Here is a 17,087-nt window from a genome sequence, read left to right as displayed (position 1 = left end):
TTGTTTAGTTCGTACTATTATGCATGATGTACAAATTTAGTATAAGTGTACCGTACGTTATATTACATGCAGTCTCAAGTGTACAGTGCACCTGAACTCCAATTTATTCTTTATTAGTCGACTCCCTCCCCTCCCCCCGCATATTTCGTTCCTTAAAGAAGAAACCTAAGTTACGAGTCATGCAACTACTATGTAATGTTAAAATGCTTGACAAGTTCACAGTTCACCATTTTTCAACAACTTTTTAGTGTGAAAAACTCAAAATTTGTATGATATTATAGGTTCCCATAGTTGTACCATTCACATTCGCATCATTCATATATATAAAAGATAAACAATCAGGTTTGTTCAGTTTGAACAGTTTTTACTGGCCCAGACGGCCGAAATATTTAATGCGACATCGACATAGGTACGTCGTTGTAAACTGTTTTACAAACGTAACGTGATCAAAACGGGAAGCTTGCAAATCACCTTAAATAAATTGACGACTCTTATGTTCGAGCTGTTATTTTGTTTGACGCTTATCGGACAAACACATCGGACCAATCGGAGTAGGCAAATATCAAACAGCGGCACAAAACAGCATAAATAAGTTTCTAAATGGTTTGCAGATTTAACCTTGTTAGACCTACATACGCTGCTTTGATTCTAATAAATTCTCGTAAATGCAGCAAAATCCAACATCTGCTTGTGACGGTTGGGTGGGAGTGTGGGGGAGGATGCCCGCATTTGGCGTACAGAAAAAAAAAAATTAAGGATCCTATACCAATCTTATGGAAACAAAGTGAAATTCTCGAATAATTTTTAATGTTTTATTGAAGGAATAGTAGCCTATTCGCCATTATAATGACCTTGCTGCCCTAAACTTGTTTTCTCGTCGATGGCAACAACGTATTTCGCCTTATTTGTGCCGGTATGAAATACAGGTGCATCCAATATCCCTGCTGGCGTTTATAATGTTTCATACTGTATATTTATAATTATATTTTATTTTCTGTTGTCGTAAAATGTATTTTTATACTATGTTGATATAACTATATGGATGATTAAGGTTTTTTTCGTTGTATTTTTATTTTGTATCGCATGTCTATGGACATAAAACAAAATATATTTTCATTACATTTTAAAGCAAATGTTTCACGTGAATAAGCGTTGTTTATTGTGTTAATAATACTAATTTCACTGAGCGCATCAAAGAACTCTGTTATTGGTTGTTATGATTTAATTGTAAAATAGTGCATGTAAGAAAATGAACTCACAATCGTTCAAATGTTCAAAAATATAAAACTCTTTTACTAATGACATGTTCTATACTTATAAAGTCTTTGTGAAAGTAAAATGAAAGAAACATCTGGTAAACCTATAATACAGTATGTCTAAATACAAGAGTTATATTACAAAAAGAAAAAGAAAACCAATGTACAGGAAATGAAACTAACCCCAAAATACAATGAGCTGACCGAACCGTTTTGCTACATCCTTATACTTGATCATGAATAAACCTGAATAAATAACACACAGTTGCCAAAGAGCACAAAGTTAACACGAAATGTCCGATAACATTGGAACAATAATTATAAATAAATATAAGAAATACAGCTACATAATAAACACACACAAAAGGGTATACGTAGTCGCAGTTTATTGTGCCCCAACATTACACAATACAACTCGAAATTTCTGTTATGTACTTTCTTGTACTGAAAGTCCAATGTGACTATTTCTAGATCGTTGTGCGCAAACGATATTGTAACAACATATAGTAACATCACCATAATGTATTTCCTTATTTGTTCTTTTTTAAATTATTGGGCACTTTGGTTTTCCGGATGGCTGTTTCTTCGGTTTCGGTTTCTTACCGTCTGGATTTTCTGATGGTTTTTCGACAACAGGGGTGTCCGTTAAGACAGGCTTCGGCATTTGGATCGGCCTTGGATTAGCCTGATCTACTGAGAAGTTGGCTTTTTTGTAAATGTCCAACCAGACGTTGTACTCATCTACAAGTTGCTTATAGTATGTGTTGTCTTCTGATAATTCGGCCTTAGCCTTTTCTATTTCTTGTAACTTCAATTCCAGATTCTCAATGTATTGCGACCCAATTCTCATAAACCCGTGATTCTCAAACTTTTCAATGGACTCTAGCGCCTTCTTTTTGACTGACTCTTCCTTTGGATTTATATTTGGAAACTGCTCCAATGTACGTGGAAGTTGATGTGACTGACGTTGAACTTCATCATCTGAAAAGAATTATATTTGAGAACAAACCATTGTTTTTCACATTTACACGATGTGAAATAATGAGTATGTATCAATGGACTTCTTAGTTTTCACACATTCATCATAAACATCATGTTTCCTGTTAAGGCGTATTGGTCTGATTTTAATATAAAGTTAAAAAGCTTTCGAAAATAATCCATTAACCGTACCAGTCTCGCCCTTAACCATTTCGTAAACAAGTTGCTCTTCGTCGACCTTTGAATCCATGTATTCCTGCAAGACAGCTCTTGCCTGTAGATAAAGTTTTATTGCAGTAAATTGCAGCATCTTATCATAATGATTCGCCATATATTTGAATTGCAATTCATGAAGATGATGAATGCTTTAGCATAAATAAGAATATAAACAATGTTAAAAAAAGGAAAATAAAAATCATCAACAACGTATATATTGAAAAGAAAGTTATGAAATAATTGAAATTGCTCTAAAATTGTTGGAATTAAAACATCATATCACCTATTTACCTTTGATCCATGGTAATCTTCCCGCTTTGTGAATTCGTCAACAAGATTGTTGATGTCTTCAAAGTATTCGTTGTAACCATGCGGATTTGCATACTTTTTCTCTTTGATTTTCCGTTGAATTTCCATGTCCAGTATTTCTATCGACCTTCTACTTCTTTCAAGGGAGTATTTCTCTACCATTGACTTGAATAGTTCCAAATGTTTTTCGAAACATTCCTTAAAATATAAGAGAAAACGCTTGCAAAGAGAAATTGTTAAGTAATCACCGACTTTAATGATTATCCTTTTCAAACTTTTTAACATATGTACTTTGAATAAGATGAAACAGACACATTAGCCAAAACTCAATCTTGGTTTACTATAGTGTTTTCACAAACAGGGCCAACAAAACGTAACTACGCAAACTCTTCCTCGATAGCATTATCAGTTCTAAGGTCCCAAAACACAAATGCCTACTTACTGCCGCTTTTCTGTTAAATATATCGCCGTCATCTACCACAACTAATTCTCGTAATTTCTTTACAGCCACTTTCATGCAGTCATTGTGATATCTCTCAAGCCCGCTCTCATTTGGCATATGTTTGTTTATCCTCTTTTTCATTTCTTCTTGGTACCATTCAGACGCTTTCCGTACTGCAAACTGATTTTCCTCGTCAGCCATCAGTTTCATAGCATCTTGTAAACACGGTGCCGTGTTTTCCTTCACGGAATTCATGTAGCTTATTATCATCGTTCTCAGCACTTAAATTAGACAAACACTTTTTTAATAAACATGAACAGTGTTCCCATTTATGAAAGGCTAATGTTGTTTGATTTTAGTAATTTGTTATTTAGGTAATTTAAGAATATGAGGGCTTATTTGTTAAACAATAATCAATTTATAGATGCAATAAGTTGAGTTGTTTTCCTTTCATTAACATCAAATACTCGCCTTAACGAGTATAACTTGATCATTCAATTCAACTGAGGGTTAAACTAAGAGTGACAGTGTTGCCTTCAAAGATATGAATACAGATTTGATCGGAAATTTACTTCAGACTTACTTCTTCCATTTACAGGCTTTCCAGATATGAGTTTCTTTGGGCTACATTCGCAAAGGTATTGGTGCAAGTCGTTTATCTGCTGCAGAAATTCGGACTCAATCTTTGAATCCGGCATAGATTCCAATTGGTCGGGCCTCGTGCATGGGATCGGGATGCCAAAGCATGTCCTTTTTTTGAAATACCGTCGAATAAGTCGCCTTGGTTCGTTAAATTTATTTGCACCATCCAATTTCCCATTCTTGTACATTAATCGCTGTTCAAGAAATACCTCTTTCGATATATCGGATTGGAGTGCAAAATCTCGTAAAACAAGAACCAAATTCGGAAAAAAGAAGTCAAGGAAACTGTCGTCTTCACTTTCACCTTTTGCAACCGTCACATTAGAACGAACCACTTTAAGAAACCTGTAATTAAAAAACAACAACAACAGATGAAGATGTTTATTATTATGGTAACATTGAATAGTGTCTATTTTGTCAAGTGTTATTCTAAATGCGGTAAACTCTTTGTTTGCAGTGGCTCAAATAACACACAAGAAACTCCCTGACTTATGTTTACTTCAAGAACATATACTCTCCAGATGCAATTTTTACGTTTTTGTTTAAGTTATTAATTAGGCAAACACATAGTTTGAACCATTTCAAGTATTATAAAGAAACCCGTTGGCCGAATGCAACTACAAGTTAAGCGCTTGAAGCAAAACAATCTAGGAAGTCAATTTTCACAAAAAATGAAATTGGCTGACATACCGAATTAAACTATCGAATAAAAACCGATATATCAATCGTCATCGGTCTTAAAAAATATGTTCTGACTTGAACCACGTTAAATCTAACTATTAGGAAAACGAATGTCATTTAAACAAACGTAACCACCCTCTTATCTGTCTTCCATCAGTTACTTGACAGGAAAAACGTTAAACATGATGATTTGAAATTTCTTACCGAAATTTCTTGATGTCTGAAGCATCAAAGACGCCTTTCGTATTGTAGACAAGTACATTGCACAGCAACGTTGCAATAAGGAATATCCAAGTGTCTTCTTGAATTTGAACCTAAATCACATTTTGAGCTTTTTATCAATGGCAATAAATGCAACCTGCACTCCTTATAGGAAATTGAAGCGGTTGATTAGATATTAAATGCGTGAAAAATAGCAATGAATTCAAGTTACGTTTTGCATTTTCTGAATAAGACAATCATTGTTATTGGCTGTTGTATGTTGCTGAAGAAAATATTAAGAGTTTGTTGCTATGAAAAAGCATCGACCTGAAATACAATCCATTACATCAATCGTAAATTGAATATGTGGATATTTGTTTCAGATCTGTTTTCAAACATAGAACTCCACTTGTAAAGGTTCTATACAACTGTATAACCTTCATATTAAACAATCCAATTGTCATTTAAACACGTTCGGTTTACGATGCTCTTAATTTCATTGACTGAGTTTTTTTTCTTCATGCATCACCGGAATGAACACTGTGAAAAGCGCATAGAGAACTGTAATCATCAAACAAACCTTCTCTGGATCATCGATTCCTTCCGTATCGAGAAAAACAATGACCTTCCCTTCTTGAGTAGGATGCGGTCTGCACATGATCCATATTCCTTGGGTCTGTGCGTTGGCAGAGTGCCCAACAGTGAAATATTCTTCTGAAACTATAGATATAATTTATTAAATCCATGCAAGTCGAATGGAGAAAATATCAAATGGGTAAAATTATCTAACGCATACCGTTCAATTAAGGTTAAATAGTATATATGCCCTGTGCAATTAAACGGGGTTTTTGTTTAAACGTTTGTCTTTGAGCTTGTTTCTGTAGCTTTTCATACAAATATTAACATATTTATTAATGAGTAGGAAACAAGATTGGCCTAATTTACATCCGATAGGCAAGCTGCATGAATTGCCAACATAAACTTATGACTATCATAATAATGATTAGGATTGCATAAAACTCTATGATTCCTAGTAGTCAAAGACAAACAAACACAACTCTACTTTTATTAGTTTCGTTTTATATAGAACAGATTGTTTTTGAAATACAGGTATGACAAAAACATATTTCAGTTTGCAATAATATATAACGAACGCTGAATACATTGTACTTAATTTGTTTTCCTTCTTCTTGGTGACATTAATCTATTTACATTTGTGTTTGTTACTAAGTACTTTTTTACTTTGGATGAATGTTTATTTTAAAGAATTGGACAAACTTTACAAAACAATGACTTAATAAATACCAAATTTCAATTTTTGTGAATGTATTTTGTAACAACTACAAAAACAAATGATTAAAGTAAGATTTTAAAACGCCTTATGGCGCTTGTCGCACAGTGCCTGCATAGACCTCGTTCACATACAACCTGCGAGTTTTTGTCATCTGATTTAAAGTGACAAAATTAATACTTACACATGTAAAACAAACCATTGTTTTCAACATTTATTAATCATTTTTTGGTAGATTTAATTAATTGTATCAAATATGGCATATTTGAGAGTAATAGTGCAGGGCTATGGCACTGTGTCGACATCTGTTGGTAGTGATGGGTTTTTAAAATTGCTAAAGCATCTACCACATAAGACAAACTATATATTCACATATACTTTACTTAAGAGGTTGTACTAAAGATGGGAATGAAGTAGGGAATGGAGATTTGCGTAGTAGCGTTCACAAATAGAATACGTATTATTCGACCTTTGTGGGACAATAGGTCAAGGCTGTCGATCTATAGAATTACAGTCGTATAACTATCTCGCAGAAAGGGCGTTATATGGTGAAACATTTCACGTTTTGACATTGAACAATCGAAAGACAATCTTAGGAAATCCCAGCGAATCTTATGACCTTAAATGACTTTACATGACCCCTTAATTGAAGTCATATGCTCATCTTAGTACATCTTAGAACAATGCAATGGGCCTGTCATTGAGACTTGCATTTGAGGCTGATTTATTTTCAAAACTGTACGCCTACGTCATCATTTTCCGTTGCAAAAATCCCCAAATATTTTAAGACACACCCACGGTTGTCTTGGTAATTTCCTTATTTTGATTTAGTATTCATTATTTCTTACTCTATTAGGACTCGCTACATAAACTGGAGAACAAAAGATAAATATAAATTGTGGACGTTCGCCATTTTTCTGACCTAGACGACCTAGTTATTAAATCTTAACAATACTCATATACTCAACTTCTAATTAAGTATCCTTTTATTTCCATAATAATAGTTTCACAACTAAATAATTATTACTCACCACCACACTTCTGTACAAGGCGACTTAATAGGTACGATTTTCCAGTCCTCAGACATCCAGCTACAGCTATGACACATAATGGCTCCTCAATTTGGCTAAGTTCCTCAAGGGTATCATGATTGTAAGACAGTGCGTTTCCTTTACCAGCTACGTGTTTGACAATAAGTGGTAATGGTCTCTTGAATATTGAGAGTTTGTACCTAGAATGGCAGGTTGCGATGTTGGCATTTTGTAATGCATATTCTGGTAAGGTGCGTGTTTCTATCATTTAAGGAGTAATTTGCATAGCGGCATACGTGTAACATTTGGATTTCATTGCCGTATTAGTAGGTTTGAATTAAAACGATAAAAAGCGTTATAATCAAAGACAATTTGATAAATCAGACCTATCACTTCATTGAAATATAGCTTATCAGATTACTTATCGCACCTGTAAGTATCTAATGAAAAGTTGATCTAAGAGTTTTTCTTGAAAATCACCAATTTCTGTTTCTTTGCAAACTACTTACTTGTCTGCAAGTTTTACATTAACAGCTTTGGCACTGAAATAAAAAAAGGAGGAAGTCTACTTCGTAGTTGAATCAGGATATACTATTCGGTCATTTTGCAAACATAACATGCTTCTGCCGTAAATTTGTCATCCAACTAATATAATTATGTTGTTGTTACACTTCATTTCATTTACAGATCAATGATAATTAATTAACATATTTATATATATTGTTTCAACATTGCGTTTGTACGCATAGATTATTATGTCAAACATACGCGACCGTTTTATTACCACATGTCTTGTTGGGGTATCGGGGCTTTGCTTCAAAGTAAGATAAAACAGTACAGTTGCAAAGTTATAATACAGTTTCATTAATGGTATGTCATGTATGATTTGAGTTCGTTAACTGCAGAGTATTACGCAAACTTCCATTACTCAACACTGAATGTCCATGATATTCGATTACTTTGTTCGAAAACGAATATAGGGTAAGCACTATAGATTATTGAAAAGCAAACGACGGAGAAGCTATGCATTAAAACATGATAGTGTACAAGTAGATTTAACACAGTAGGATGTGCATCGCTTAGTACCGATGCTCTTTAAATGACATGTTAATAGGAAAACCGCACATGAGGCCAAAATAATAATGATTAGGTTTTCAGTCACCGCCGCATTCATTCTTCCCAACCCATTCCATTTTGTATAATCTTAACACGATTTTCCTAAAACATATGATTAAATTTTAAGAAGGGAATACTTGAAAGTATCATTATTACATTATTTACACCTTTTCGCTTCCGATGATCAATATTGCAATACATTATTTAATCGCATTTCTAGCTGGTCATACCACCAAATCGACATTATACAATATACTTGATTGTATACTTGGATACTTCGAGTCACAAATAAAGAAAGAAAGTTTGGTTGCAAAGGTCCTCTTGGGTAATTTTTATAACGCTTATATTTGTTTAAAAGATTGTTAAACATTAATATTTCAATGTTGGCAACTTTCATTTACTGTCTGTTTACTGTATTTGTTTAAGGCTTATGTGGAAAACTGATAACGACTCACTGATGAAATGTATCGTTAAATGCAGCCCACCTAATGATAGGACGTAGGTTACCCCGTTCAAAACCGCTGTATAGGTTTGATTGGTTGTCATTAATGCAACAGTCAATTGTTACCACAGCCCCCCCCCCCCCCCCAGGTCTGGGGGTATACCGGGGATAGCCGGGGAAATGGGTCGTTTTTTTACCTTTCAGGTGGCCCCAGCAGTGCCGGGTGAATGCGGTGGTTTTGTCTTCGCTTTAAATATAGCGGGGAATGGGCCTTACCTTGGGTCCCTGGGGTGCGGGGGCATTTTGTGGGGATTTTACCATCTGTTCGTCCCCGCAGGGCTGGGATTTTAGCCGGGGTTGGCTGGACCGAAAGTCAAAGTCCCCGCTATACCCCGGACCTGGGGGCCGTGGTTACAATTGACTGGTGCATAAATGAGAGTTCCGTAACCAGGAAGTGAATTTAAAAAAAATCAGTGATAATTAAAAATGTGAGGTTGAACTGACGTGTCCAATACATTGTTTTATTGTGTTTTTTTTGTTTTTTTGTACATTGACGTGGATATGTTTATAGTTTATATGTTTGTAGAGCGGTAAAATACGTCTGCGTTTCAATAGAAAACATCGTTCAATAAAAGTCCCCGCCCTTGGTGAAAATACTATTTGATAGGTATGATGTAACAAAAGCATGTCTGAACATATGCACATTTATTGACGTGTTTGGAGATCCACTCTTAGCCAATTGAACTCAAAAACTACTTTAGATAAGAGAATAAAAAAAGCTCAATGCGTTACGTGTTATTGAATGCAATCGAAATTGAGATCAATGAGATGTCAGAAAAAATAAGTCACATGTTTAAAAATAATCCAAGGTTTACGTCTTAAGGGCACCCGGATAAATCATTAACTAGTAAACATTGCAACCACATACAGCACATCTGACTTGAAGATGACTTGAAGCCGAAGTGATTATATCTCCGTCTTCTGTTACGGTAGCATATTTGAAAATAACATAGGTAAAACTATAGAAACTGTTTGCAAGCCCATGAGCCTAAATCTTTACCAATTTCTGCTTATAAGCCCTAGGATAAAAGCAACGAAACACTAAGCTATAATCCACGGAATTGAAACCATTTAGGCTCACGTACCTCACGCTTTCTTCAACCAAGTATCATTTCTTGGTTGCAGGACAGATTGTTTTCCCAATTGGCATAATTTATTAATGGTAAATGGTAATGTTTCCTCAAATATTGCAAGTTTGTTCATATTATGATTTGTTTCATGTTAATTTGAGAGATTTTGAGTAATTTGATATTATATTGACTATATACCGTTTACGAATTAATCTATATTAGTGATGCAGGAGTTCTTTTCTTTTTTGGACAACTGAAGGATAACATATTTACGTGCGAGAACGAGTGAATATATTTTCGAATGAATGCAATAAATGTTTTTTTCATACTCTTCTTACTGAAGGAAAAGGGTTTTTTATGTTCAATTCATAAGGCTTATTTTTAAGAAAAACACGATAACCTAATTATATCAAGTTCTACATTCCCAGCGATTGCACTGAAATATAACCATGGTAACTTTAGTCTAACATTGTAATAGTAAGCATGTTTTGGTCAAAAATACCCCGTCTTTCCATCTCCACTCGAGGCTAACACAGTACGAGTAGCTGTAGCTTGAACTTTGCTGCTGAAATACATGATTAGAAAAACAACAATTTCATTTCATCATGTGTAATAATTTTGGAACTCAACATTCATGCCAGATACCATCATGTGTATATACAACTCTACATTTACGTCAGATACCATCATGTGTATATACAACTCTACATTTACGTCAGATACCATCATGTGTATATACAACTCTACATTCATGTCAGATACCATCATGTGTATATACAACTCTACATTCATGCCAGATACCATCATGTGTATATGTAACTCTACAATCACGTCAGATACCATCATGTATATATATATAACTCTATATTCACGTCAGATACCATCATGTGTATATACAACTCTACATTCACGTCAGATACCATCATGTGTATATACAACTCTACATTCACGTCAGATACCATCATGTGTATATACAACTCTACATTCACGTCAGATACCATCATGTGTATATAACTCAACATTCACGTCATATACCATCATGTGTATATACAACTCTACATTCACGTCATATACCATCATGTGTATATACAACTCTGCATTCACGTCAGATACCATCATGTGTATATACAACTCTACATTCACGTCAGATACCATCATGTGTATATATAACTCTACATTCACGTCATATACCATCATGTGTATATACAACTCTGCATTCACGTCAGATACCATCATGTGTATATAACTCAACATTCACGTCATATACCATCATGTGTATATACAACTCTACATTCACGTCATATACCATCATGTGTATATACAACTCTACATTCACGTCAGATACCATCATGTGTATATACAACTCAACATTCACGTCAGATACCATCATGTGTATATACAACTCAACATTCACGTCAGATACCATCATGTGTATATACAACTCTACATTCACGTCAGATACCATCATGTGTATATACAACTCTACATTCACGTCAGATACCATCATGTGTATATACAACTCTACATTCACGTCAGATACCATCATGTGTATATACAACTCTACATTCACGTCAGATACCATCATGTGTATATAACTCAACATTCACGTCATATACCATCATGTGTATATACAACTCTACATTCACGTCAGATACCATCATGTGTATATACAACTCAACATTCACGTCAGATACCATCATGTGTATATACAACTCTACATTCACGTCAGATACCATCATGTGTATATACAACTCAACATTCACGTCAGTTACCATCATGTGTATATACAACTCTACATTCACGTCAGATACCATCATGTGTATATACAACTCTACATTCACGTCAGATACCATCATGTGTATATACAACTCTACATTCACGTCAGATACCATCATGTGTAGATACAACTCTACATTCACGTCAGATACCATCATGTGTATATAACTCAACATTCATGCAAAATACCATCATGTGTATATACAACTCTTCATTCACGTCAGATACCATCATGTGTATATACAACTCTACATTCACGTCAGATACCATCATGTGTATATACAACTCTACATTCACGTCAGATACCATCATGTGTATATATAACTCTACAATCACGTCAGATACCATCATGTGTATATACAACTCTACAATCACGTCAGATACCATCATGTGTATATACAACTCTACAATCACGTCAGATACCATCATGTGTATATATAACTCTACAATCACGTCAGATACCATCATGTGTATATATAACTCTACAATCACGTCAGATACCATCATGTGTATATACAACTCTACAATCACGTCAGATACCATCATGTGTATATACAACTCTACATTCATGCCAGATACCATCATGTGTATATATAACTCTACAATCACGTCAGATACCATCATGTGTATATATAACTCAACATTCATGCAAGATACCATCATGTGTATATATAACTCGACATTCATGTCAGATACCATCATGTGTATATACAACTCAACATTCATGCAAAATACCATCATGTGTATATACAACTCTACATTCACGTCAGATACCATCATGTGTATATAACTCAACATTCATGCCAGATACCATCATGTGTATATACAACTCTACATTCATGCAAGATACCATCATGTGTATATACAACTCAACATTCACGTTAGTCGTTAAATTCCCTTTACGACAATGCTACGTATATGCTTAATAATACAAAACATTCCTGAAATAATCATGCACCATTCACTTCATTCACTTCATTCACTGAAATTTCAATAGGGAAAAAGCATGGTCTATTCTATACCTTGCTTATATTAGAGTAAACGTGTCTGTGGTGTTTAAACGTTTGTGTCATTAGTTGATTGCCTTGCCTTGTGCCTCTGAACAGTGTGTAGTCTTTAATGTTTGATTACCGGGCTTGTTCCCAGAACTTTTCATTGTATTATGAACTAAGTATGTCTTTGAAATGGGTTTGTAATATTCTTTTTAAGTGAGTACTAGTTCGAGAATCGAGGTATATTGTTAGTATCAAATCATATCGTGCAGCCCTGTGAAATATGTTTCATTATTTTTCAATACTTGCACTAAACTTTGTATGCAGCACTGTTTTCAATATTTAGACCCGCTGCGGTATATTTATTCACGTGGGACAATAGATCAATGCTTGCCCTTGAATGATAGATAGTAAAGAGAGATAGCGGCTAACACCGTATTTTTTGTAAACGCTCTCAACAAAGTAAACACATATTTATTGATTTAAAAACTTCATAAGGTCTGATTGTTTAATTTAGATATAATGGAATGTTCGTGATTGTAACTAGCACATACTATTCATCATAGTGGTTTATATTTTGGAAACACATTAGTTTCGTTGCTTTTTGATAATTATAAAATATTCAAAAGAAACGCATATAACATAGCGTAAAACAACTAATGCATTTAGATAAAAAAGATCATATCGATCAATCTATTGAAAAGTGCCTCCAGAATAGCTTTTCAGAGCTTATTCGATACGGCGACGACCGATAGGATAGGATGAACGTCCCAGTCAAGGCTCTAAGCCTACATGTGAAGATTCATTACATCCTGATAGAGGTGACGCGAACAGAGCACGGTCGATCTCTCATTTAGCCGGCTCCTCACATTCTGTGTCCTCTCTCAGTTGTGCAATGATATGTATCTCATCGTTTTTACACAACAACTTTTGTTGTGCTAAATTATTCGCGTTGGCTTAAGACCTAACTAAAGAATGTGTGTACATTTTCACATTTCGGTTTTTAAACTTCTCTACCAACAACAGGGGAATGCGGTTTGGTCAAGCCATAATGCAGCCAAAAGGCGGTGGCAGGACTTTTAAAACTTTGACACCACCCAACGTTCGAGCGCTCCCCAGCATCGAAACGCCAGTCTTGTATAACGATACGCATCGACAGTAGCATAATATATCGGTTCATTTTCGAAATACATGTATCCACTACGCAAAAACTCATATTTCTGAATTAAAGAGAATATGACAAAAGAAATACTAAAGTTGTGAAATAATATAAATAGTACCCTCCTTCTCCCTGAATCCTTTGGCTTCTGTCATGCACATCCATTAGGACCTTTAAAGAAAAATGTAATTGAATTATTTAAAGATATCAATATCGAAACAGGAAAAGAAACACATATTGCTAGGAAGTCAGATTGATACTTTTGCATCTAGTACGTAAACGAATATAAATTGATCAAGCTGTTAGCTTTAGCAGTTTCGTATTAAATACAAAATGAATCGAATTAATGGCAGTCCGGCCAAGGCCCTAGGTACTTGTTGCAAGAAACTTTTTTGACCAATTCGTCAGTCATAAGTCATTATAACATGTCCGAATAAAAATAACAATCATTTTTTGACACACTGTCTAGGCCATTTACATGTTTACGAAAGTAATTCAATATGTGTGGCACAAATTAATGCATGATATATACATATACAATTGTAGCAAATGGCTCGTTACGGCAACATGCATTATTCAGCATTCATTTATGTGACGTAGGCGCCATTTTGTATCATTCATATACGTAAACAACCTTAAAATATTGCTTTAACATTTAAACAGTGTTTTTAAGCGTGAGTTTTCTGAATAGTCAGCATGCAATAAAGTTGAATACAGTTTGTTTTTGCATGATATCCAGGGTCGGATCCAGGATTAGATGTAAGCGGGCATATCTTCGAGGTGTGCCTTTTAACTAGCGCCCCTCCCTAAGAAACAAAATTATTTGGTTTAAAGTGTTGACATGGGGTTCGGGGGTACACTTTCAAAGAAAATGTTAACAATTTCTTGTCCGAAATGGTGCATTTTGGGGGTATTTCTTAAATATTTTTTTCCAATATTGAAATAAATAGCAATCTTGGGCGATTTATAGGGCCTGGATCCGCTAGTGATATTAGGTAAATTTCAACGAATAAGTTTTTATAAGAAATGAGAAAAGGTAGAAGAGAGAATATAACACATAACTTGCACGTGTATTTCTGTGTTTAAACTACTTTTTGACATCTACATTCAACCAAGTATACGTCCTTGGTACACATTTTAAAGGTGCAGCCAATTACATGTTAAACTTACGTTTTACCTCATAAAGTTTTTCAAAAGGGCCATATATGAGCAGTTATGACAAAAATAAAATCACGTGGTAAGTGTTTCACGCAAGACCTGATGAGGATACCGGCATTTGTGAAAAAGTGCAAGCAACATTGGAGCCTAATGGAACTTTTATTTGCAAGGGTAGTGAGACGTACAAGTACGACCAGACACATTATTTCGTGATTTATCATATTTCCGGGTTGCACTTCCAGCAACACGGATACATTGCCTTTTACAACAAAACGAGCTGAACTATGATACCTTAGATAAAATTATTTTACACACTGTTTACATTATAACAAAGTATGTATAAAGAAACCAAAAACATGCTAGCTCTTACTAAGTGTTTTAACTTCAAATAAAAAGCATCAGCCGCAATAGACTCTCGAAATTAATGTTCAACAAAAGGAATTAACGTACATCATTTCATTGTTTAAAACATTCAGAGGTTAATTAAGGTGCTTACCTGTATAAAATAATCGTACAACACATGCACAATCAAATGTTCTCCATACTAAATGCACATACTCTTCTTATCGTTTTAGATTGGCGACAGTCTTTTTATGTCAAACTTCTCTTATCTTTACTTTCTTTTTTCCATGAAATAAAAAAAAACCCTGTTCCGTTCGTTACGATTCCAATTACACTTAACCAAGGATTAATAATCTACGATAAAGATTGTGATTCAATTGTCTACCATCAATTATCTGCAATAAACTTAATACGCAAAGCATTCGTTTAGTTACATTTTAACTATTAGCGTTAATTCGTGAACAGAGATACATTGTAGTTCATGCTACTTTATAATGACAGACTTATTGTTCAACTTTGTTAAACTTCAGGGTGCAGATAACAGTATTTGTTAGGCAATCGTTCGGTCCGAAAGTGCAGGTTTAAGCTGCAACCTAACGTGACATTTTCCACATCACAAGATTTTACAAAAATCATGAAGATAAATGCAATGCATGCATGCAGTGGCTATGCTCGAAGGAAATAAAGAGAATTTAGGGTCAACCATTACATACAAAATATACAGTTGTGTAGTACATTATGCCCGGCCAATAACGTGATTTATATAACAAATTGTCTATAGTTTATTGTCGTTTGGGTCATTGCCTTGTGTCCTTAAACAAAGTTTTATGTTTTATTTTTGGCCTTGTCCCTGTATTTTTTCACGGTATTATAAATGATATCTGTGTTTTTGTTCAGTGGCCAATGACAACTTAAAAACATGTATTGGGTAACAACTTTAAGATGGTGACGCGCACAAATGTTCTCGCCATCTCATTCAGTTCAGGACGCCTTCTACGATTATATTTTAATGAGTGATTCAAAACTATCATGTCAAATAGTTACATACAATTTATGAGGGAAGGAAATACAAACTTGAAAGCATTCTCTTGCAGAATATAATATGAACCGTTTGGGCATAGTTTGTTAGTACGTTTTCTTGAATATTCATACAAATATATTTGAAGGGTTCCTGGGCTGTTTCTGTTTGATTGGAACTGATAGTGGACAGTACAATTGTGAGTGACCTTGTCAAATCATGATTTTCAAAGGACATGAAACCACAATCAACTATATCGATAGAGGGTGAAATCACATAGATTTGCTGATTTATGTGAGCTCGCCTTCGGCCAGTCTATTTTAACACTCCACGTCGTTAAAAGTTTTTCTTTAAAATGGGATCGTTTTCTAATTCAAAGTAGTATCAGGGGAGGAAAGCTATGGGAACGATTGGGGAATTTCTTAGGCCTAAATGCCCACACTACTGACAGTTGTGTATCTTCAGCTATCTCTGATCCAAGATGATGGGAACTGCTGTCGAACAATACAATTAAGGTTTGATCTCTTTCCCTTCGATTGTATAAAATCAATGCACATTACGTAAGAGTATTACTTAAGACTAACCAACTCTTAGGTATCACGTTTTCAATAATATTGTGTTATATTTTGAGATTTCCGGAAGCCGGACACCCCCCCCCCCCCGGACAAAATCCCTCCCGCTATTTTTTGTATGGGTGGACATAATCCACTCCACCCATCGATAATTCAAGGCGGATATAATCCCTCCCATTATTTTTACAAGGCGGACATAATCCCCCCACCATTATTTTTTCAAGGCGGACATAATCCGTCCCTTTATTTTTACAAGGCGGACATGATCCCTCCCATCATATTTTCAAGGCGGACATAATCCCCCACCATTATTTTTACAAGGCGGACATAATCCC

The 17,087-nt window shown here is 34.8% G+C and overlaps 1 protein-coding gene across 1 annotated transcript; it reads right to left on the bottom strand.

Annotated features, from left to right (window-relative positions):
* Window positions 1-1,358: 1,358 nt before the first annotated feature.
* LOC128232569 (guanylate-binding protein 1-like) lies at window positions 1,359-15,572 on the bottom strand. Its single transcript, XM_052946215.1, has 12 exons — window positions 15,317-15,572; window positions 13,784-13,833; window positions 10,238-10,300; window positions 7,557-7,589; window positions 7,048-7,247; window positions 5,306-5,445; window positions 4,729-4,838; window positions 3,785-4,188; window positions 3,202-3,482; window positions 2,742-2,957; window positions 2,427-2,508; window positions 1,359-2,237 (listed from the first exon to the last, which is right to left on the bottom strand). The coding sequence occupies exons 2-12, from the start codon at window positions 13,825-13,827 to the stop codon at window positions 1,801-1,803; spliced, it is 2,010 nt and encodes a 669-aa protein (XP_052802175.1). The 5' UTR covers window positions 13,828-13,833; window positions 15,317-15,572; the 3' UTR covers window positions 1,359-1,800.
* Window positions 15,573-17,087: the final 1,515 nt, after the last annotated feature.

The sequence above is a fragment of the Mya arenaria genome, chromosome 1 (genome assembly GCF_026914265.1).
Source record: "Mya arenaria isolate MELC-2E11 chromosome 1, ASM2691426v1".
Lineage (NCBI taxonomy): Eukaryota > Metazoa > Mollusca > Bivalvia > Myida > Myidae > Mya > Mya arenaria.
Note: the sequence above shows the minus strand (reverse complement) of the source record. Positions and strands in the feature narration are given on the sequence as shown.